This window comes from Castanea sativa, chromosome 8 (assembly GCF_040712315.1).
Source record: "Castanea sativa cultivar Marrone di Chiusa Pesio chromosome 8, ASM4071231v1".
In the NCBI taxonomy this organism is placed as follows: Eukaryota; Viridiplantae; Streptophyta; class Magnoliopsida; order Fagales; family Fagaceae; genus Castanea; species Castanea sativa.
The window spans coordinates 29,616,367-29,640,278 of record NC_134020.1 but is presented as its reverse complement, the minus strand read 5'-3'; the positions used below and the strand labels follow the sequence as shown (position 1 = coordinate 29,640,278).

Here is a 23,912-nt window from a genome sequence, read left to right as displayed (position 1 = left end):
ATTATTATTTTAAAAAAATCAGAAAGGAAAAGTATAATCGAGTCAACAAATCATAAAAGTAAGCGAATCTGACTCCGCGAATCCCCATTTGCACTCTCAGATCTGCACACCAAAGTCCTATTTCCTCATCTTCCCAGACGAATAGTCTGCGGAGAGGAGACCAAGAGCATAATGGTAATAAGAGAGGACAATTCTACAGGGAAATGTTACCTTAAAAGAGCATAATTCTTTTCATCAAATTATTTGATTAGCCTGTTTTCTTATTAAATTATTGAAGAAACATAGTGGATTATGCCAGAAGAACCAAGTACTAAATCAGATAAGATTTGCAATTTATACTTCCAAGTGGGTGAGATACACTCTTGAATTGTGAAAGTAGAAAAAAATTTTAAATACTGTTATTACTTAAGTTTTATATCTTAAGTTTCTCAATTAAATTGAATCATTAAAATATATTGACCAATGTATAAAAAATAATAAAATTTTCTTAGTACACTTAATTCGATTATTATGTCATTTGTTCATAGAAACAAAAGTAATACTTCCTCCGTTCCAAATTATTTGTTCTATATTCTATTTTGGGACTTGTTTCCAAAATTAGAAGCCTATAGTTTACTAATTTTCCTATTATGCCTCTATTTTATTTTTGAGAGCATTTAAAAAGAAAAAAAAAAAATCTTAACACGCATTGTGGTCACTAGAAGTAATTTTTTAGATATCATTTAAATGTTAAGATTGAATTTGAAAGAAAGACAATATTATTTGTATTGTATTAGGAGTATGTTTTTTAGGTTTGATTTTATTTTATTTATTGAACAGAATACCCAATAATTCAACACTAATTGTAAATCGCATCTTAGTTTGTAAAAATAAAAAAAGAATAAAAAAAAAATGATCCAAAAGAAGTTTATTCCAACGGGTAACTTCGTATTTCAAAATTCTGAAAACTACATTTTTTATAATTTAAACTATAGAAATTTTTTATAACATAATTTAAGTGTAATTATTTTTAAAAGATAAGACAATAAATGATAATTTCTTATAAAATTGGATTTTCTAAACTGGACAAACAATGGGACGGTGCGAGTATTAGATTTAATTGAGAATCCAAAAAAAAAAAAACTAAACCCAAGTTTAGTTTCGCGGAGAGACAAAATTAAAGTAAAATAATTCGTGAAAAATGAGGTATAAAAGGGCACAAAGAACAAGAACTCAACAATGCCGAAGCTTGAATTATTTGCTAGTATAATTTGCTATTGCCAGCCGGCAATAAGGAAGAATCATCGGAGAGAATGTATCCTTCTCTTTAAGACAAACTTTTTTATTTAATCTTTTCCTTCTTCTAATATTTCTAAATACTCCTAAAAAGAAAAACACATTCTCTAAATTAAGACCTTAGAGTATAGAATCTGTATGTCTTTCCTACACTATCTATTGCAGATTCTCCGTATCGTAATTGACCCGACATGAGTCTTTGGTTTTGCTCTTTATTTTTCTGTCTTGAACATTGCTCTCTTTTTATCCTTAGGCAAAAACTGCCAAAAACACCATTATCAGCAACAGAATAGAGGTGAGGAACAAGGCACATGTGAGTGAGTGGAAGGTTCAACATTCAATACGTCCAATCTTGAGGTAGACACATCTCACGATGACCCATGGCTGGCACCGCCCTTGACTGGCGCTTCTGCTTTAGATTCAAGCCATTTCTCCCACTCACAGCTTCTGCAGGTAAACCAATAAGATTCACCATGTTATTCATGAGAGAGAGAGTGAGAGCTTTTTTTTTTTTCTTTTTTTTTTTTTTTTTTTTTTTTAAAGAATCAGATTTATTCTATCATGAATGAACGAAGAATAGGGGAAAACATGGTAAAATTCCTTAAATGTAAATGTTAACCGATGTTTTAAGTGCAATGGTTTAGAAACTTCTTTTAAAAATATTTTTATGAAAAATGATAAAGTAATTAATTTTTCTAATAGTTTTTTATATTTTTTATAAAAATTGTGTTAAAGTTTTTCTAGTATAATTTAATAATAATTACCCTAAGAGCCCCGTTGAGAAAAAAAAAAAAAAAACCAACCGTAAGAGCACCCATTAACATGACATTTTTTAAATGATGTTAGTTAGATTTTTTAAATAAAATTTAAACTCATAATTATAAGTTTTTTAATTAATTTCAAAATGAAACTCCGAAATACATACTTAAGGCATGGGAAACTCAACTCACCAAGTAAACTTAAAATTAAATCAATTAATATAAGGGTTTGGTTAATAGGTGCGTGTAGGACATTTGTTAATGTTTATTTAAAAAAAATTTGATACCACTTTTATGAAAAATATATTTAAAAAACTCTAAAAAATAATTAATTACTTTTTTATATAATTAATTTCGAAAATTAATTTTTGATCCGATACCCTTAACCTATCCTAAAAATACTATTATATATATTTTTTTAAATAATTAAATTCAACTTAGATTATTGGAACCTATATACTGTACTAAGAAAAAAAAAAAGGTCATGTTAACCGTGTAATTAAGGTAATTACTAATAAATTATTTTAAGAACATTTTAATATCACTTTTATAAAAAAAATAAAAAATATTGTCAAAATATTAATTATTTTTTTATCATAAAACTTTCTCAAAATAATTATTAATGAATTTTACTAACGTATATCTAAAGGCTCACAATAATATATTATTTAAAAAAAATTATTAAAAATTAAAAATATTTTACAACTTTTTCAATTTTTTATATAATATTTTTAAAAATAAATAACTTAATATATATTTTTAAAAATAAATAACTTAATGTATTGCTTACAACACGTATTAACCAAACCCATTATTAATAAATGTGATCTAGCATTCATTGACTTTTCAAAAACAAAAACGACCTAACGAGAAAAGGAGAAAAGTTAATGGAATTTATTAGGTACCATGTTGAGGAGGGAAACCAGCAGTATTGCCTCGAGACCGCGCACCCATGTGGTCAAAGTGGACTTGTAGGGCCTGCACCACTCTTGCTGGAATAAAAACAGCGGGGCATCCTGACCAATACGCATAAATCCAAACACTATCAGTTTTTATTAATTTATTTACTATTAGGATTTCATCACAGACGACAGCAATTAAAAGCAAATTCATTCTCTAATTCTATTTCTAACCTCAAAATTCAATTAGTAATAATTAGTAACCCAAATTAGGGGTCTTGTCGTTTTCTCACATTTCCCTTAATCATAATTCAAGTACTACTAGGCATCTCAAGAGGGTCCCCCACCATTTAAAAAAAAAAATTAGGATGAAAATGTAAACAAAAATGGCCAAACTAATGGACTAGAGGGGAAGATTCCAGTTCACACTCCTTAAAATATTTGAAATTTTGGTCACTACTCACTATCAAACCTTTTTTTTTTTATTTTTTTTTATTTTAGAGATTAAAAAGGAATCTCAACCATTCTAGATTAGAATTCAGAATCACAACCAAACAACAAAAACAAAACTGGAATTATCAAATATGGTCAAATATTCCACTTCAATCCCAACCACTCTTAACAACTAGAACTTTTAGAGGTATAGCGAATTTAGGACTAAAAACCAAAACAAAAGGATAGCCAAATGACAAAACATAGCACCTGGTTTCTTGCGTGTTTCCGAAGAGTACCAGATTCCACGAGGCAAGAAAACACCAGTTCCACTCCCACATGATGGTCCTTTTCTTGAATCGGACCCACCCATGCAAAACGCCCCCATACCCGACCCCACTTGCTGGGGGTGACTCTGAGCCTGAATACTCCATGGGTTTGTCTGAGCCTGAGCCTGAGCCTGAGCCTGAGCCTGAGCCTGACCTCTTCCTCCATTTCCAAACCCATTACAAAATCTAGCTTTCTTCTGAAACTGCTGGTGCTGTTCTTTTTGCTCTGAAGCTTTAGCTTGTTGCTTCATAACACGCTCTTGTCGCAACCTATAGAACTACATATAAGAAAAACAATACCAAACAAAATAAATTACATTAATTCTTGGTAAAACAAGTACCCAAAAAAAAAAGAAAAAAGAAAGGAGCAATAGATAAAAAGTTTAAGATTTTTTATTATTATTATTACCTCGATAGCACGAATTTGATAGTCAGTGAGAGGTTGAGCCTGTGCTTGGTTTGAGCTAAACCCAACATTTGGCTTCAATGGTGTGCTCCGAACCACTTGAACATGTTGGTGTTTTTTAGGCTTTTCGTAATCATCAAGGTACATCTTCTCCAACGTGCCAACGACGTCGTAACTGATATCCCGAAAAGGGTCTTTTTCAAACTCTGGTGTGGGTGGTGGAGATGGTTCCTGAGAAGTACTATCTGGGCTTCCTTGATTCGAACCCAGTGGTGACCAGAACGTTGATTCTGGCGAACTAGTCAAACCCCATGTCTAAAACACCACAATAAAACCACAAACTGATCAGTGCTAGGCCTTATTAGAAACAAGAAGAAAAACATCACCAATATACAAAATCTTTAACCAAAAATGAAATACCTTTTCAAAATGTTCAAAGCTTTGGTGGGAGTTTTTGTGCTTGTTCTTGTCATCGTCTTGAAGCATGTACTGGGCCATCTGGTGAGTTAACTCAGCAATGTAATCCTCGTCCTTGTCACTGTCTGTCTCGGCCGAACCGAGTTCCGACTCACCAGGGGAACTGAAAGCCGATTCAGTAGTAGCATGAGAAGGAGGCTCCCAGGGCTTATTATAATAGCAACTTGAGTCTTTGCGAAGGTTGATAGGCTTGAGAGACTCAGGAACAAGAAGAATATCTTCCTCATCACTGAGTAACTGAGAGGGAAGCAGAAACTCTGAGCTGAACAGGTCAACAGCCATCACTACAAGCCTAGCTAGTTTTGTAATTGCCACAGCAATGATGAGAGAAAAAAGTCAGGCGTAGTTTGGAGTTGCTTGGGATTGTGGCTGTTGTTGTTGTTGTTGTTGTTGTTAGTAAATATATATAGGAGTAGGAACTAGGAAACAGTACTAGGTCAGAGTGTGAGAGTGACTGAAGAGAGTCGAGAAACACTGTGATCGGCCTAATAAAAGGCACGGTTAGGAAATGTTTGGTAGGATAATTTAAATAATGTTGTTTAAGTGTTTTTAATATATATATTTGTAAAAAAATGTTTAAAAAAAATGTATAAATATATTCAAAAATATTCAAAAATGTGCTTGAAGTACCCTTTCCAAACGGGCTGTTAATAGTTTATAGTACTATATATTTAATAGGGGTTTCGTTAAGCGCAGAGCTATATATATATATATATATATATATATATATATAAAAGCAATAAGTATAGGAGGTTGAGAAGGGACATACACAGTGAGAGACAGAGCCCTATAAAGATAGATTAGACATAAATGAATATGGGGGATTTTGCCGTATTAAGGTAGGGTGGGGTTGGGTTCCACATTCACCGAGTCTCTGAAAGGTTTGGTCTGTTCTTCCTCAGAGTTCGGCTTTAGTAGTTGGACCGTACATTCAGCCAGCTGTACAATTCACCTGCCATTTGTTTGATTTTTTTTTTCTTTTAAAATAAAATTTATTTTTTTTGATAAATTAACTTTTAAAATGTTGTATTTTTTTTTAAATGTTGTATTTAAAACTACAGTTTCAAATTTAACTATAAAAAATAAAATGTTTCAAAGTTAAATAATGTTATCTTTGGCAAAAATAAATAATGTAATATATTATTCTCTAAAATTTTGTTAGTTTTAAGTTAAATTGTGGTCAAGAGTCTTGTTACTCATTTTGCATTTTTTTTAAATATATTTTTAATTGGAAACATCTAATATTCAAATTATTCCTTTTAATATTGAAATATCAACAAAAAAAAATTTTGAATGTTGAACTTTTAAAATCTTATCAATTTAAAAAATTCAATCCAAAATCTTATCGATTAAAATAACTAAATCCAAAATAAAACTTTAAAAAACAAAAAAATCAAGACTCTTTTTTCAAAACTTAAATTTATTTTCATAAAATAATCAGTTAATTTTTTTTATTTCTTTTTAAAATATAATTATACTTTAAAAAATGTAATTTAAAACCCGTATATTTCCTTTTAGAATAAAAATAAGCAAAACCAATCGGATCTAAATGTGACAATTTTAAATTTAAATATTTAGTTTGAAACTTTTGAAAATATAAGTTTTAGTTTAAAAATATCATTGGAGTCAAAAATATCATTAAAAATATAATTTTTTCTCAAAAAAAAAAAAAAAAACCATAGGTTATGTATAAGGTCCTGAGTCATTATACAAATGACCTCAAATGGGCAACTTGATCTTAGCAAGTAGGCCTAAAAGAGGTATACTACAAACGGCCAGTCGGCCGCACACCCACAAAAAAATGGAGCAGCAAGGTCGTACTTTTTGTCAAAGTGGGTGGTACATTATAGGGTGCAACATGGTTTTCGGGTATATCCTAAAGTTCCAATCAAACCAAATAATGGGCTGAGCGAGTGTTTGAATAACTTAAAACTCAATTTATTTTCCCTATTAATATATTTATAACTTTATTTTTATTTATATTATTTTTTAGGTAAAATAATTTCATGAAAACGAGTTATCATCCTAAACAGACCAATCAAATAATTTGGATTTGATTTCCAAGTTAGAGTATGGTTTACTTATTCAATCCAAACTAACTAAACGCTGAAGTGCATAACAAAATTTGTTAGTTTAAGTTGTCAAAGAACCCCCTAAAAAAAAAAAAGTTGTCAAAGAAATATACTCTTAGTCGATTTTGGCTAATTTCTTAGTTTTTTAAATTATAATTAGTGTGTAATCCTATACATATGTATGAGTATAATGAAAAACAACTACAATTATACGATTCAAATTATACAATTTTTTTTAGAAGTGGTTGAAATTATACATGATATTAACTTACATATTTTTTAAAACATAAATTTCTAAAATATGTAATGGCTTCTCATTATACGTGTGCATGATTTAGAATTTAATTTGATTTAGATTCTTCAATTTTTGCACCTAATAATTCACTTGCAACAAAAATAAAAAATTAGATGGATGCATAGCGCAAAATTGAACTCTAATTTAAATTCAATTTGGAATTTTATTGGATTTAAACTCTTCAATTTTTACAATCAATAATTCACTTATCACAAAAATTAAAAATTAAATGAGATACTTGGCTCATAATTGGACTTCAATTAAAATTCAAGTTATGTTTACGATATTGTTACCAAAAAATATGATTTGAAAAACTCGAAAATTTGATAAGATTGTGTTTAAACGGGATATATAAATGTATTTTTAAGAAACTGAAAATAAAAAGAGAGGTGTTCACCAAAAAAAATAAAAATAAAAAGAGACACACAGAACCAAATAAAATTGACCGGACCAAAACATTGCGGTCGGCATACAATACATAAGAGACAGTCCCATTCATCTTCATAATCTATCTCACCTTGTGCGAGTGAGATCCAGTCCCAAGTCCAACTCCGAAGTATCTCATTTGATAACGATAAAGTTTTACCAATCATTTTAAGATTTGTTTATAGCATTAACTGTTTGATTGCTTTCTCAAAAAAAAAACTGTTTGATTGAATTAATTATCCAATTTGCTCCCTAGTCCCTTGAGACAACGAAAAGATATATTAGAGCACTTGCAGCAGTGGAGCTAAATAGCTATATAGCTATTTTAGCTCCACCAAAATACCAAAAAGAAGATGATGGAGTTTAAATCATATTTTTTTTATTCATTCTTTGCACATCTATCTATAGATGTGCATTGTTCATGAGAGCTAAAAAAAAATTAATTTTTTATTTTGTGTTCACATTACCTTTTTATTGTGGTGTTTTTATTATAGTGAGATGTATTATTTTATTGTGGTAGATATATTATTTTATTGTGATGTTTATATTATTTTATTGTGTTGAAAGCTAAAATAGATCCACTGCTGCAGCATGTGTGTAGGTAAAATAAATAAAGTAACTTTTGGTGGAGTTAAATTGCTAAATTTTTAGCTCCACTACTGTGGATGCTCTAATATAACAGCCATAAACAAAAGGGGGGAACTTTGACACTTCACACGAAAAATATCTTTTCTAATAATAAAAAATTAATTAAGTACTCTCGGAGTATAATAATATGATATTTACTCACTCATATTTATAATGAATTTCACAAATTAAATTTAAAGTAGAATTTATCATGAATATGTAATGAAAGAGCATTACATTAGCGTACTTCGTGTTTACCCTTTTTTTTTTAGAAGATACTTTTTGGCTTTATCTAATAATTTTCCCTTATTCACTTTCCATGTATTGTAATTGCGAGTAATTCTTAAGTACTCTCCGAGTAAAGTAATATAATACTCTTTTCTTTTATATTCATGATAAATCTCACTATTTAAATTCATGATGATAATAAAAAATTTTATTATTATTATTTTTTGAGAAAGAAAATTTTATTAATTAAGTTAAACTACTTTGTAACTCATGTGATGCACGAGAATTTTAATATAATTAGGGATTAAAAAAATGTCGTGCTCTGCCTAATCCATCCTATGCTACTCCGCCTCGAGTGGATTTTTCCCACCCCATAAAGGTGATGGGGTGGGAATGGGTTTTGCACGTCCTATCCCGAATGTATATATTAAAAATTTTATTCGATATATATTTAAATTATTCATACATATTTAATCTTCTCTACACATATCCTAGTTATGATTTTTTTAAAAAAATACACTATTGCCATCTCTAAAATACTTGTCTCTCATTCTCTCTTAGTATTCTTGGGCTCACTGTTTCCGATATGTTTTATCTTCATCTCATCAATATTAGAACTATCTCATTAGGATTAATTAAACATCTCCAACTTGCTGAACTCTTACCTCTCACGAGTATTCCCCACCTCAAAGAAAAGATAGAGCTAGGACGAAACATATATGAGTTGATCCCACCCAACCTCGTTGTTATTCATGAACATAATGTGATTTTTTTTTTCTTTCATTTTAGTTGTCTAAATATGAAATATGATATTTATGGTAGTTATTAATAGTAATTTATTACGATTATGTTTGTTAGCAGAACTATATATTTTAGAATTAGGCATTTATTATGATTTTGTTTGTATACAGAACTATATATTTTAGAATTAAAAAAAAAAAATATGACATGCCAAGATTCGATTGAATGGTTTAAATGTAAAATAGTATTTAAATTTAATTATATATATATATATTAAAATAATGAAGTATAAAATTGTGAGACTTCAATTATTTAAGTCACAAAATTATAAGGTAAACCAAAAGTTAAATTGCTTTGGTTTTATATATACTATAAATGATACCCATACTTTTAATCAATACTTTGATAGTTGGGAAAGAGATGGATTTAAGGCCATATCCATTGAAAATATCAAAAACTGATAGCTAAGTAATAAGACCTTAAGATAAATGAAATCTTTGGTAAGATTTTCTTTTCTTTTCTTTTTTGATGATATACTAAGATTTGTTTATTACATGAGCCATATGATTGACTCATCCACTAATTTGCCTCCTTAAATAGTCCTTCCACACTCTCAAAGGAAATGATAAAAAATAAAAAATAAAAAAAATAAAGAAAGTGAAATAAAACGGCCATAAAAGACAAATGACACGTGGGCAATTTAGGGGAGAAGAAATATCTATCTTTGTTTTGTTAACTTCCCATGACAATGAGCATTGCAAGCTTTTCATTAATGTAAAACCGGCGGTGGTGGACTACTAGCTACCAAGGTTTTTCTTACAATTTTATTAGCCATTCATAGTCAACAAAGTCTGCAGATTTAATTTTGGAATCGGTGAGGACTAAATGAGTGACCGAATGAGTGAAAAAACGAAACATCTTAATATTTGAAATTTGATCGCAACAAAAAGTTTGGGGCCAAACTTAATTAAAAAAATATGGAGTAGATAATGACAAAACTGTGTAATCTGCCACTGTCATAGGAGTGGAGTGAGGATTTAAATTATGGGACCTAGAAGATGATTGAGTGTATATTGGTGATGTTTGATTGCAAAACCGAAAAAGAAAGCAAATAATATGAAACAAGAGTAAGTGTGTCCCTTCATTGGGTCTTCCATTCTTAGAGAATCTAATCACATTTTAAAATTTACTTTGTCTAAATAACCAAGCAAAGTGGTACATTTTATTTTTAGTAAATCTTTATGGGATGTCGTTCACAGAGATTTGACCTTTTACCAATAGTTTAATGGTGAATTATATTTTATAATCTAATTTTTTTTTTTAAATTTTAAACCTAAATTAATATGTCTAATGAACCTTTGCATGTAAATCTCGTAACGACATTTCAGATATTTTTGTATTATTATTATTATGGTACCTTAAGTCATGTTCGCTCTCTCTCTCTCTCTCTCTCTCTCTCTCTCTCTCATTTGTATTCTTTTTTTCTTTTCTTTTTTTGAGAATCTCTCTCATTTGTATTCACATAACCTTAAGCTATCTCCAATTATAAACCCCTCTATAGCACCTCTCTTTCTCTATCAAGTGAACCTTTGCTTCAGTCAATTATATATCTCATAATCTCTCTAGCTGTTTGATTATTGCTTTCAATTCTTTTGAGATTTAACTTTAAACTCTCTCCTTGCTGCTCCTAACATATAACAAACCCATGATCTTTTTATTTTTTATTTTTAGTATGGGTACATTTTTAGGTTAATTTTTCCAATATATCAAATTCGTATAAATTTATTGCAAGAGTAATTTTTTTTTTTTTTTTTGTGACAATTGATAGTATAAAGGCAAACAAAAATATCTACTCAAATCAAATCTAAAATAAATTATCTACATAGATGAAAAATATCTCCATAAATACTCTTTCATACTAATGAAAACCTACTTTCCATCCATATTAATTATATTTAAGATTAAATTAAATTTCAAAATTTTCGATCGCTATTTTCAATGTATATATAAAATATAAAATATAATGTGATTTTGTCTACTTTTCTTTCACATGGAATACAAATATCATTGACAAAATTAGTTTTTTTTTCCTAGACTTTATATAGTTTGTATATCATCCCAAAATTTTGAAAACACATTAGTTTAGGTCTTTTTGTCCAAACCAAAAAATATTATCCGATCAATTTATTTTTAAAGAAAAAGGCATAATTGAGTGGATTAGCACCGATCATATATGTTAGGGTTTAAAGATGTGACATGTGAAAATTGGGTTGTATTAATAAAGTTATGTTTAGGTTAATTTTGGGTAAAAAATTGCCCAAATATGACAAAGTTTCAATCTATGCAAAGAATGAAATTAAAAACAAAACTGATGATCTTTTACCCCCATATCATTTGAACCGTAATGAACTTCTAAGGCAAGCTTGATTCATTGGAAAGTAAACATTCGAAGCTTCAAAATGGATAAAAGTTTGATCCAATTTGGATTTGAAATGAGAGAAATATGACCATTTCAAGATGTCACAATTATGCTACATCTGACAAAACTTGCTTGAGCAATAAGTAATTTAGATTGAGAAAAAATTCAGTGGTTTGAAATCCGATTTCTATTTGAAAAGAATTAGTTCTTCTTTTTAAACATGCTTTGTGCACCTACATAAAGCACCTTATGCGCAACTTTTAAAAGCAAAAGCAGGCTATACTAGAGCTAAACATATCTAATTTTGTTCATTTCTTCATAAGCCTAAACGACGAAAAATCATCATTGTGCCTAGAGAAAAAAACAAGAAAAACTTGTTGGATAAAATATATAAAAATATTAACTCGCCAATAGAGTAACAAATGGAGAAATAGGGTTGCAACTCGTGTAAAGAGAGAGCACACAGGGAAAACATGCTAAATCAGAGAATAATGATAGTTCAAATCTTGGATAATGCCTGAAATCGAGACACGTGTCATTAAAATACAAGGAAAAGTTCCACTGAAGAGATGAAACTATATATTGATAATTGTCAGTAATTGTTGGTAAACTCCATAGACCTCAAATATAAACAGATAACCTGTTTCTGATGTCGAATACACTACTTTACAAAGATGTCTCTACACATATTGTATTTTATTTTAGTTTGTGGGATCCTTATATTAAGTTCATGCCAGTAAGTTGATTATTGTAATTGTTACTTTTGAAATCTATAAGATTCATAGCAAGTTCTTAGTTGCTAGTTCAGTAGATTTCAAAGTCTTCCAATTTATTTCAATTTGTTGTTTCTCATTGATGTCCTATGGTTAGTTTGGAATCATTTAACTTTCTTGCAAACTTGTTGTCCTGTTAATCCTTTAAATTTATTAGGAAAACAGAGAATATTGGAATGAATTTCCGTATGCATTGATTAGAAAGAGAGTGATACAATTATATATACAATTTAAATGAAAAACAGAGGGTAACTAACTAACAGATTTTCCCTCCAAAAGCTAACAAACTAACCAACTCCTTCACACGTGTCATCCACACACTTCACACTTAACTTAAACTAAACTACATGCCGTTTTATGCTATGCTTCATAACATTTATACATGAACTCTGTCGTTTAGGCCTGACTGCTTGATCTGTGTTTCTTCTTTCCTTGATCTTTGATTCTATCAGTCTTCTTAGTATCTTGACACCCCCCTCAAGTGGAAGAGGGGCATGTATATTGACCATAATCAACTTGGACACAAGCAAAGAAAACTGGAATGCATTTAAAGCCTTTGTCAACAAATCTGCAATTTGTGAATTAGTTCTAACATGTAGCATTCTGATATAATCTTCCAAAACTTTGTCTCTCACAAGGTGACAGTCAACCTCAATGTGTTTGGTTCTTTCATGAAACACCAGATTTGCACCTATGTGAAGGGTTGCTTGGCTGTCACAAAATAACAAAGCAACCTGAGGATGCCTTATTTGAATATCACTGGGCAAATATAAAAACCAAATCACCTCACAAACTGCTACTGCCATGGCTCTATATTCTGACTCTGCTGAGGATTGTGACACGGTTTGTTACTTCTTGGACTTCCATGAGATCAAAGACTCACCAAAGAAAACACAAAAACCAGTTACTAATCTTCTGGAGTCAGGACAGGAAGTCCAATCCGCATCTGCAAAGTCCTTTAGGCGCAATTCTAACTTACTTGAAAAGAACAATCCTTAACTTGTTGTTGCTTTGAGATACTGTAAGATCTTATTGGCTACATTGAGATGTGCTTCTCTAGGATGTGCCATAAATTGGCTCAATCTATGCACAACAAAGGCGATATTAGGTCTGGTTATTGTTAGATACAAGAGTCTTCCTACTAACCTCCTATAAGAACTAGGATCTTGTAATTCTTTGCCCTCATATTTACTGAGTTTGAGGTTTGGGTCCATTGGTATCTTTGCTGGTTTACACCCCAGCATGCCAGCATCACTTAATAGTTCCAATGTATATTTTCGTTGACATAAATTGATACTATTAGCTATCCTTGCCACTTCAAGACCCAAAAAGAACTTCAAATCACCTAAATCTTTTAACTTGAATTGCTGATCTAGTAAAACCTTTAACTCATCCACTGCCTGCTTATTGTCACTAGCAATTAAAATATCATCAACATACACCAAAAGAGAAATGAAAGAAGTGGAAGTCCTCTTAGTAAACAAAGAATAGTCAGCCTAGATTGTGTGAATCCAAGTAAGAGTAAAGCAGTGGAGAATTTGGCAAACCATTTCCTGGAAGCTTGTTTCAAACCATATAAGGATTTAGTAAGTTTACACACCATCCCCCCCTTGCTGTGGAAGCCTAGTGGAAGGTCCATATACACCTCTTCCTTCAAGTCACCATGAAGGAAGGCATTGTTGACATCTAGTTGACAAAGATGCCAACCTTACACAGCAGCCATGGCAAGAATGCATTTGACAGAAACCAATTTTGTAACAGGAGAAAAAGTCTCAAGGTAACCAAGACCCTCCTTTTGAGTGAAACCCTTAGCTACTAATCTAGCCTTATACCTCTCCACACTCCCATCAAACTTGTACTTCACCTTATACACCCATTTGCAACCAATAGTCTTCTTATGAGGTGGAAGGGGAGTGAAGGTCCAAGTATGGTTAGCTTCAAGGGTAGATATCTCAATTGCCATAGCTTCCCTCCACTTGGGATGTTGAATTGCTTGGTGATAAAATTTGGGCTCCGCGATGGAGGAAATCATATTAAAAAAATGCAAGTGTTTAGGTGATAATTTGTGGGAGGACAAATATGAAGATATAGGGAAGGCAGTGGTGGAAGGAACCTGAGACACTAGATTAGAAGAAACCTTATGACACTGATAAGCATCTAAGTAGGCAGGTTTATGACTAATCCTAGTGGATTTCCTAAGAGGGTGTATAGAGGGAGGAGTGGTGGACTGTGGAGGCTGATCAGAAGGGGACTGTGCAGGTTGAGCAGATAAAGGAGACTGGCCATGTGGATCAACAGGAAGGGAAGTGGACTGAATGAGTGGAACATTAGAATCTAGAGGACTAGATTGAGCAGGTGGAACAGTAGAATCCAAAGAATCTAAAGGAATTGGTAAAGAACCAATTAAAATGGAAGATGGAGGTGTAGATGAGTCTTCAGAATGATTGGTAGCATGAGAGCTAGGAGAGATGGGACCAAGTGGAGGTGCTTCTGTAGAAACAGACTTATGACGAGATGAAGGATAAAAAAAAGGATCAAAGGAATTAGGTAACGGCAATGACAAAGGAGGTGAGTCAAATAACAAGGACTTGTAAGAAGAAGAGAAAGGAAATATAGATTCATGAAAAATAATATCCCTAGAGACAGAAATCTTCCTAGTGTGAAGATTACGAACCTTGTAACCTTTTATATTGAAAGGATAACCAAGGAAAACATAAGGAATGGCTCTAGAATCAAACTTCAACCTATGAACAGCAGTATAGAGACAAAACACAAACAACCAAACACTCTAAGATGATTGAAAGAAGGTTGTTTATGAAACAGATGCTCAAAAGGAGATTTATGATGTAACAAGGGTACAGGCAATCTATTAATGAGATAGGCAGCAGTGAGGATGCAAGCACCCCAATAAACTAAAGGCAGATTAGACTAAAGTTTAGGGAATCTAGCAACATTCAGAAAATGTTAATGCTTTCTTTCAACCACAGAGTTCTGCTGTGGTGTATAAGCACAACTCTTCTGATGTTCAATACCATGAGCATTATAGAGATCAAGTAAGGAAAATTCAGGAGCATTGTTAGATCTGATTGCCTCAATATCAGTGTCAAATTAGGTGAGAATCATGTTATAAAATAAGATTAAAAGATGCTCAACATCAGATTTAGCTTTCATGAGATACACCCAAGTAGACCTAGTGGCATCATCAACAATGGTAAAGAAAAACTTAAAACCATCATGAGTACAGATAGAATATGGACCCCATACATCCACATGAATCAAAGAGAAAAGTTCATTACACAAATTGTTATAAGAAGGAAAAGACATTCTTTTTTGCTTAGCCAAAGGGCAAATGGTACAAACATCAGTACATTTGGCAGAAAAAGAAGGCAATACACTTTGTAAAACTGTCATTCTACTCATAGAAGGATGCCTTAATCTAAAATGCCACTGAATTGACATATCTTTATTTGAAACAGAAGTGGAAAAAGTTGGCTTGGAAGGCTTTTTGGTAGAAAGATGATCTGACAGAGAAGGTGCAGTCCTAGAATTGGATTTCTGTATCAAGTACAGACCATTTTGGACTTCACCCACTCCAATCGTCTTCCAACAAGAAAGGTCCTGAATTAAACAAAATTGAGACAAAATGACAAGACACAAAGGCAATCTTTGATTGAGTTGACTGACAGATAAGAGGTTGAATGAAAAAGAAGAAACACAAAGAACATGTTAAAGAATAAGAGGATTAAAAAGTCTAACAATTCTAATGTGAGTGACATGAGTAGATTCACCATTAGGTAACTCAACAACACAATGAGAAACAATGGTGTATGATTGAAAAAGTGTGACAAAATAGACTATATGATCACTTGCACTTGTATCCATGACCCATGTGTCATTACCAAAAGCAGTTCTATTCACAAGTGCTGTAGAAAATATGGAATGCTTGAGATTACCTGCTAGTGGTGTGAACTGAGAAGATGAAGCTTAATTGAAAGAAGAGACATTATTAGCCATAGCAACAATGTTATTTTGAGCATCAGTGCCTCCAATTATAGCAAGTATCTTCTAGCATCGCTCCAATGTAAAAGGAAAAGGTTGTTGTGTGGTAGCAGCAATAGGCTCTTGAAAAATGTCAAGGGATGAAACTTGATTGGCCCTCAGCTTGGATTTGTATCTAGGAGGATAACTATGAAGTTTGTAACACTTCTCCACAATGTGACCACGCAATCCACAATGGCTGCAAGCAGGCTTCTCCTTCACTTTCTTGAAGGTCTTTGAATCAAGATTCATTACCTTAGCTACAAGAGCTGTGGATTCAACAAAAGGTCCATTGGTGCTACCTTGACCAACTGATCTTTGTTTTTCATCTTGAATCAACAAGGAGTACACCTTGTCAACTGATGGAATAGGATCCATTAACAGAATTTGGCCTCGAATGTGAGAGAAAGAATCATTGAGACCCATCAAAAGCTGCATAATTGCTTCTCTGTGATGAAGATTGGAAATCTTCTCATTCACATGAGTCACACATTTCTCACATGAACATAGAGGAATTGGTTCATAATTCTATATTTCACCCCACAAGATTGAGAGATTAGTGAAATAATCACTCATAAAAAGCTCCCCTTGAGATAGGCTTGCAAGATCCTTCTGAAATTGATAAACCCTAGGTCCATTCCATTGAGAAAACATGTTTTGAAGCTTCTTCCAAACTTCCTTAGCAGTATTGTGATACACCATGCTAGTTGCAATTTTGGGAGAAACGCAATTGATGATCCAAGAAACCACAATGTCATTGCATCATGCCCAGCTTTAAACCAAGATGGGAACTTTCTCCATAGCTAAAGTCAGAGAAATAGATCCATCAATCAACTAGAACTTGTTCTTGATCCTGAGAGCTCTCTCCATTGATCATGCCCATGTAGGATAAAGAGAGTAATACAATTATATATACAATTGAAATGAAAAACAGAGGGTAACTAACTAACAGATTTTTCCTCCAAAAGCTAACAACTAACCAACTCCTTCACACGTGCCATCCACACACTTCACACTTAACTTAAGCTAAACTAAAGGAATAGATAGTATAGAGTTTATGTTGGGTTGAAAAACCACACCAAGTTAGGCGTGTCTTGCTTTGTATTAATACTAAAAGATTATAGACAAACTTCCCTAAATTGTAGAGAATATAATTACAGCAGATTTACATTTATAGAGAATCAGCTAGAATCAAAGGATGTGCTACGGAGGAGAGTATCACTTATGTTTGGCAAGTATTTGAATTTGAATTGGATTCTTTTATGGCAATATGTTTGGACTCTTGGCTGGCAGTATTTGACTCTGAAGTAGACACATCAGCCTTATGATTATCACACCCCTGCAAGCTAATGGGACAAAAGCGTACCATAAGCTTGTTGGCCAATAATTTGAAACGGGCAGAAGAACGCCCTTTGGTGAACACGTCTGCTACCTGATCTGTAGTACAAATGTAGCGAACATCCAACTCCTTGCGAACAACCTTATCATGCACATAATGGTAATCTACTTCCAAATGTTTAGTGCGTGCATGAAACACCGGGTTTGAGGCTAAAGAGATGGAACTAATATTGTCACACCAAATAAGTGGAGTTGAAAGAGAGACACCCAAATCTTTGAACAATGATCGCAGCCATGAAATCTCAACTGCAGTATATGCCAATTGACGGTATTCTGCTTCTGTGCTTGAGCGAGATACAGTACGGTGTTTCTTGGCACTCCAAGATATGGGATTATATCCAAGATAAATACAGTAGCCACCAGTAGAGTGACGATCATCCAGATTTCCAGCATAATCAGCATCGGAATAGGCTTCTAAACGTAGAGAACCAGGTTGATAAAACAGACCATGAGTAGGAGTGCTCTTCAAATAACACAATATTCTTTTGACAACAATCCATTGAGTTGTGGTAGGCTGATGCATGAATTGACACACTTGGTTTACTGCAAAAGCGATATCAGGAGGAGTGAGTGTCAAATATTGTAGCGCCCCAACAACACTACGAGATTCAGTAGGATCAGGAAGAGGATCTCCATCATAAAGGCTTAATTTACGTCCAGTATGAGCAAGAGAAGAAATAGGCTTGACATCCTGAAACTTTGTGCGATGTAATAGATCCATGATATTTTTTGTTTAAGTTAGGTATAAACCACCAGAACTGTATATGGCCTCAAGACCAAGGAAATAATGCAAAGTACCTAAATCCTTCATAGAAAACAGTTTCCCAAGGTACTGTATAAGCTGGAAAATATGAGATGAACTATTCCCTGTGATCAAAATATCATCAACATAAATAAGTAGAATAATGATCAAAGCACCCTTACGAAATGTGAAGAGGGAGTAATCAGCTTTAGACTCACAAAAACCGAGCTCCTCTAAATAATCAGAAAATCGTTGAAACCATTGTCGAGGAGCTTGTTTTAAGCCATAGAGAGACTTATGAAACTTGCAGACATGGTGTGGATAATTAGGATCAATGAACCCAGAAGGTTGACGCATATACACTTCCTCAGATAATTGGCCACGGAGAAATACATTCTGAACATCCAATTGTCGAATAGGCCATTTTTGATGAATGGCTAAAGCAAGAACAATGCGAATAGTGGAGTGTTTCACAACTGGACTAAAAGTCTCTGTATAATCAAGCCCTTCTTTTTGATGAAAACCATTTGCTACAAGACACGCTTTATAGTGCTCAATAGTACCATCAAATCGTTTCTTGATTTTAAAACACCCACTTATTAGGCAAGATGTTCATATTTGAGCGAGGAGGGACCAATGACCAAGTGCCATTCCGTTGCAAGGCATTAAATTCAGCCCCCATAGCATGACGCCATTCTGCATGTTTAACTGCTTGGCTATAACAGGTGGGTTCAATCAAATGAGAATCATATACCACATTCATTGCATATTTTGGATTGGGTTTGCAAATTCCATCTTTTCTTCTAGTGACCATGGAGTGGGAGGAATTTTCTGGGAGAGTTTGTGATGTGGGATTAGGTGGTAATGGATTTGGAATGAAAGATGCAGAAGTAAGTGGTATAGTGGGGTTGGGATGATAAGCTATAGGTGTGTCTGGTGGGGTAGGTATTTGAGGAGTTTGAGGTATAGTAGGAGAAGTGGGTGGAGGTCTAGAACAAGAAGGTGGTGTATGTAGTGAAGGTAGCTGAATCATTTCTAGTGTAGGTCTCAAAGATTCCAGGGGGCCCTTCTTTGCAGAAACAATGTTAATGGTCTCTTGAAATGGGAATGAAGACTCATCAAAAATAACATGACGGGATAAATAGACACGACCAGTGCTTGGATCAAGACATTGATATCCTTGATGATGAAGAGAGTAACCCAAAAACACACACCGTTTAGAACGAAATTGCAGCTTATTTGTATTATAGGGCCACAAATAAGGAAAGCATGCACAACCAAACACTTGAAGACTATCATAAGTGGGAGATTTTTGAAATACTTTTTCATAAGAACTAAGATAATTTAAGACACAAGTTGGAAGTCTATTAATCAAATACACTGCAGTGTTAAATGCATAAACCCAATAGGTATTTGGCATATGAGCATGAGCAAGAAGAGTGAGACCAGTTTCTACAATATGCCGGTGTTTTCGCTCAGCCAATCCATTTTGTTTAGGGTGATTTGGACATGAGGAGCAAAAACTAATACCATGATTAGCTAAAAACTTTTGAAAGGCAAGATTAGTATATTCACCACCTCCATCTGCTTGGAAAGTTTTAATTGTGGATGAGAAAAGATTTTCAACATGCAACTTAAATTTGACAAAAATATCAAAGACTTCATGTTTAAACGAGAAATATCCATGAATAACGAGAAAAATCATCCACAAATAACACATAATATTTGGATCCTTTCATAGAAACAATGGGAGAAGTCCAAACATCTGAACGCACCAATTCCAAAGGAAATTTGGATATTGAATCCGACAAATGAAAAGGTAGTTTAGTACTCTTGCCCAAAGGACATGAATTACAAAATTGATTTGAACTTTTACCACTCATAGGAAGACATTTATTTGAAATAAGACGCGAAAGTGTGTTGGAGGCAAGATGGCCCAATCGAGAATGCCAAACTGGAGCGCCAATAGGGACACCAACAAATGCAAGTGGACGACTGGACTTGGTAGAAATCTGGTTGTGAATATGGAAAGGATAGAGACCATTTTCACTCTTCCCGCGGAAAAGCGTCCTCCCCGTGCTTAGATCCTTCACATAAAAACAATCAGAGAAGAAAATAAAATAGCAATTATTATCATGAGTAAATTGATAAACTGAAAGAAGATTAGCAGCGATAGATGGGCAATGTAAAATATTATTCATAGCAAGGGAGGATGAATCGTGAGGAATTTTATTAGAACCAATATGAGCAATATTCAAACCTGCACCATTACCCACAGAAACTTGGTCCTGGCCATGATACTCATTGTGAATAGCCAAATTTGCAAGATCCAAAGTGATATGATTCGATGCACCAGTATCAAAAAGCCATGTGGTTTAAGAATTGTTCAAGGATGCAGCAGCTGCCATAGCCATCAATTTTTGAGTTGGAATTTGTCCTTCATAAGCATGATTCATTTGGTGAAAACAGTCACGGGCACCTTGTCCTGGACGATTGCAGATTTGACAAGTTGGCCGAGAAGAATTATTACTAGAGGACCCAAAATTCGTGGAACCAGAGTTGGAATGGGACCAAGAATTTTGAGGTCGATGTGAACCAGAGGAACCTCTGGCTCTCATATTAGACCCTCGGTTATGCAAGGAATCTCGACCTCGAGTGGTTTGATTATTAGATTTGGGAGCATACATCGCAGTTGGAGTATTGTTAAGCAAAGGTGTCTGTTGTTTCTAAATCATTGTTTCAGCACTAAGAAGTAATGCCACAAGATCATCATATGATATAGGAGTGTCACGTGCTTGTGCAGAACTAATAGTGATTTCATATGCTGAACCAATGTTATTCATAATAACAGTAACAAGTTCATCATCATCAATGGGTTTGCCAGCTAAGGCAAGATTGTCAGCAATATGATTTATTTTGTCCACAAAATCAGAAACTAAAAGACCATCTCCTCTTGTGTTACATAAATCATTTTTCAACTGTTGAATACGATTTTTTGAGTGAGAAGCATACCTCTTCTCTAGTGAGGACCAGGTTGCATGTGCTAATGTGAAATGAGCCACTGTGGATAGCACTGGTGGGGAGAGAGAATTATTGATCCAATTGAGGATCATTTGGTCCTGTTGATGCCAAGTAATATAAGATGGATCCACTTCGGTGGTCTCCTTTCCATCTTTGTCCCGTTTAAATTCTGGAGGACATTGATTTGTACCATCTACAAATCCCATCAAACTCTTGCTCTTCAAAATAGGAACAATCTGAGCAAGCCAAAGAGGATAATTGGTTCTGTCTAGTTTAATTGACATGAAACCTGAATGACTGGGTACAACGACACCAGTTGAAGAATTGGTGTGTTCCATTGAGATTGGTTAAAGCAAAGAAAAGAGAAAAGCTGGAAAAAAAAATTGTGTTTTTTTTTTTTTTAAAGGTCGTTGGACATATAGCTCTGATACCATAAAGGAATAGATAGTATAGAGTTTATGTTGGGTTGAAAAACCACACCAAGTGAGGCGTGTCTTGCTTTGTATTAATACTAAAAGATTATAGACAAACTTCCCTAAATTGTAACGAATATAATTACAGCAGATTTACATTTATAGAGAATTAGCTAGATTCAAGGGATGTGCTACGGAGGAGAGAATCAAGGGAGTGATATTGGCTGACTTATGTTTGGCAAGTATTTGAATTTGAATTGGATTCTTTTATGGCAATATGTTTGGACTCTTGGCTGGCAGTATTTGACTCTGAAGTAGACACATCAGCCTTATGATTATCATAAACTACATGCCATTTTATGATATGCTTCATAACATTTATACATGAACTCTGCCGTTTAGGCCTGACTGCTTGATGTGTGTTTCTTCTTTCCTTGATCTTTGATTCTATCAGTCTTCTTAGTATCTTGACAAAATTGTAGCCTTTTTATACTTCATATATTGATAATTTTTACTCAACATCCTCATCAATAATTGACACAGCATTGTTAAGTAGTCTTAGCATCGATACTTAAGGTCATCAATACACTTGCAGTCACACCGATATGTGAAAATTAAAATCATCTCAAACAAAGCCATTGTACGTCCCTCTATACCATGAGCTCTAAAATGTTCTTAAAACCACACAAAACTTTTTCTAGCAAGTTCACTACAACAAATTAATAAGGAAGTTCTTTGAATTGGCAGAGGTCTTCATTAGTTCATTTACGTGGACAAGGAGTTCATGGATGAAATTTTCTTAGGGAGATTCCAAAATTTCTGGGACTTGTGCAGCTTAAAAGGCAAGCATGACATTTGCTGAGGTTATAATAGAGTATCTAGTTGTACAAGCGTTTTGTAAGTAGATCGTTGTAAGTTGTAAGTGCTACACGACTGTTTGTGTCTTCAGAATGGGTTTTTCTTTGAAGAGAGATTCTTCATTACTTTTTTCACTTCGTAAGCAAATTTGTGCGTTTGCTTTAATTGCTATTGTTTTTATTACTGTCGTAGATTTGGTATTTGATAGATGTGGCTAATGTTGTAAAAAAGAACGGAGTTTAACATACCAAAATTGATTGTGAAATTATAATGAGATTAAGAAATAATAAGAATGAAGAGAACTTGAAAAATAGATAGCCACAACCACAGCTACACACAAAAGAGAACACAAAATATTTACACGGTTTAGCCTTTACATACGCCCCCAAGCGATGACGAAGAAAACTTTTCGCTAACAAATTGGGATATTACAAAGATAATATAGAAACACTCTCACATAACCCAAAACTCCAATACACCCAAAAAGAAATATTGCTCCACTCCACATTACGCTCAAAGAGATTTCTCTTTAACTAAAACCAACAAACCAAAGCCACTGAACCAAAGCCACCAAACCTAGTATTGTCTATTTAGAAGACAAAAATAACAATTTCCATTTGGAGAATGAATTCATTTTTTGGTAGATAAAGATCACTTTTATTGGTGGATAAGGAATATATTTCCTTATTGAGCAAGGAAAAATTTTACTTTCACACCAAGAAAAACGAAACCAAAATCAAATTAGGAATTTGAAGCAAAATTTAACCGTTAATATACCTTTTTGTGTATGAAATTTCTAATAAATTAACTTGTTGATTTAATTTATATATTTTGCTGCATGTCACTTGGGATCAATTTAAGATTTTTTTTAATTGAATTAAAGCAATTTACAACACCTGGGGATTTAAATTGAATTTTTAGACAAAAACTATAAGTTAACCTTTAATGTTTGGGGTTGTTTTCACTTCTACCCTTTATATTTCAAAATGTTTATTTTGGCGCTTTATATTTGAGTTCATTTTCATATTAGCTATTTATTTTTCAAAATTTTTGTTTTGAGCCTTCATGAAAATGAAAATTTTAAAACATAAAAAATTAAATAGAAAACTGAATAAAAAATAAATTGTCAAAATGAAAACAATATCAAATTCTAAAGATCTTTAGTCAATTTTTGAATAGAGTGACACCCCACCTTTGTTTAACCTCCACCAATTCAAAACGCTCTCTTGTTCTGGAATGTGATAATATATATACAGGTTTATCATATGTCTTCGACATATAATGA

The 23,912-nt window shown here is 33.1% G+C and overlaps 2 protein-coding genes across 2 annotated transcripts; both read right to left on the bottom strand.

Annotated features, from left to right (window-relative positions):
* Positions 1-1,207: 1,207 nt before the first annotated feature.
* Positions 1,208-5,272, bottom strand: LOC142605672 (uncharacterized). Its single transcript, XM_075777101.1, has 5 exons — positions 4,520-5,272; positions 4,103-4,414; positions 3,635-3,971; positions 2,939-3,049; positions 1,208-1,722 (listed from the first exon to the last, which is right to left on the bottom strand). The coding sequence occupies exons 1-5, from the start codon at positions 4,856-4,858 to the stop codon at positions 1,613-1,615; spliced, it is 1,209 nt and encodes a 402-aa protein (XP_075633216.1). The 5' UTR covers positions 4,859-5,272; the 3' UTR covers positions 1,208-1,612.
* A 7,223-nt stretch (positions 5,273-12,495) lies between these two features.
* LOC142606162 (uncharacterized) lies at positions 12,496-18,314 on the bottom strand. The gene is made up of 7 exons (XM_075777557.1): positions 17,562-18,314; positions 16,304-16,723; positions 15,914-16,126; positions 15,348-15,775; positions 13,870-14,901; positions 13,304-13,570; positions 12,496-12,916 (listed from the first exon to the last, which is right to left on the bottom strand). The coding sequence occupies exons 1-7, from the start codon at positions 18,312-18,314 to the stop codon at positions 12,496-12,498; spliced, it is 3,534 nt and encodes a 1,177-aa protein (XP_075633672.1).
* Between the last annotated feature and the right edge of the window lie 5,598 nt (positions 18,315-23,912).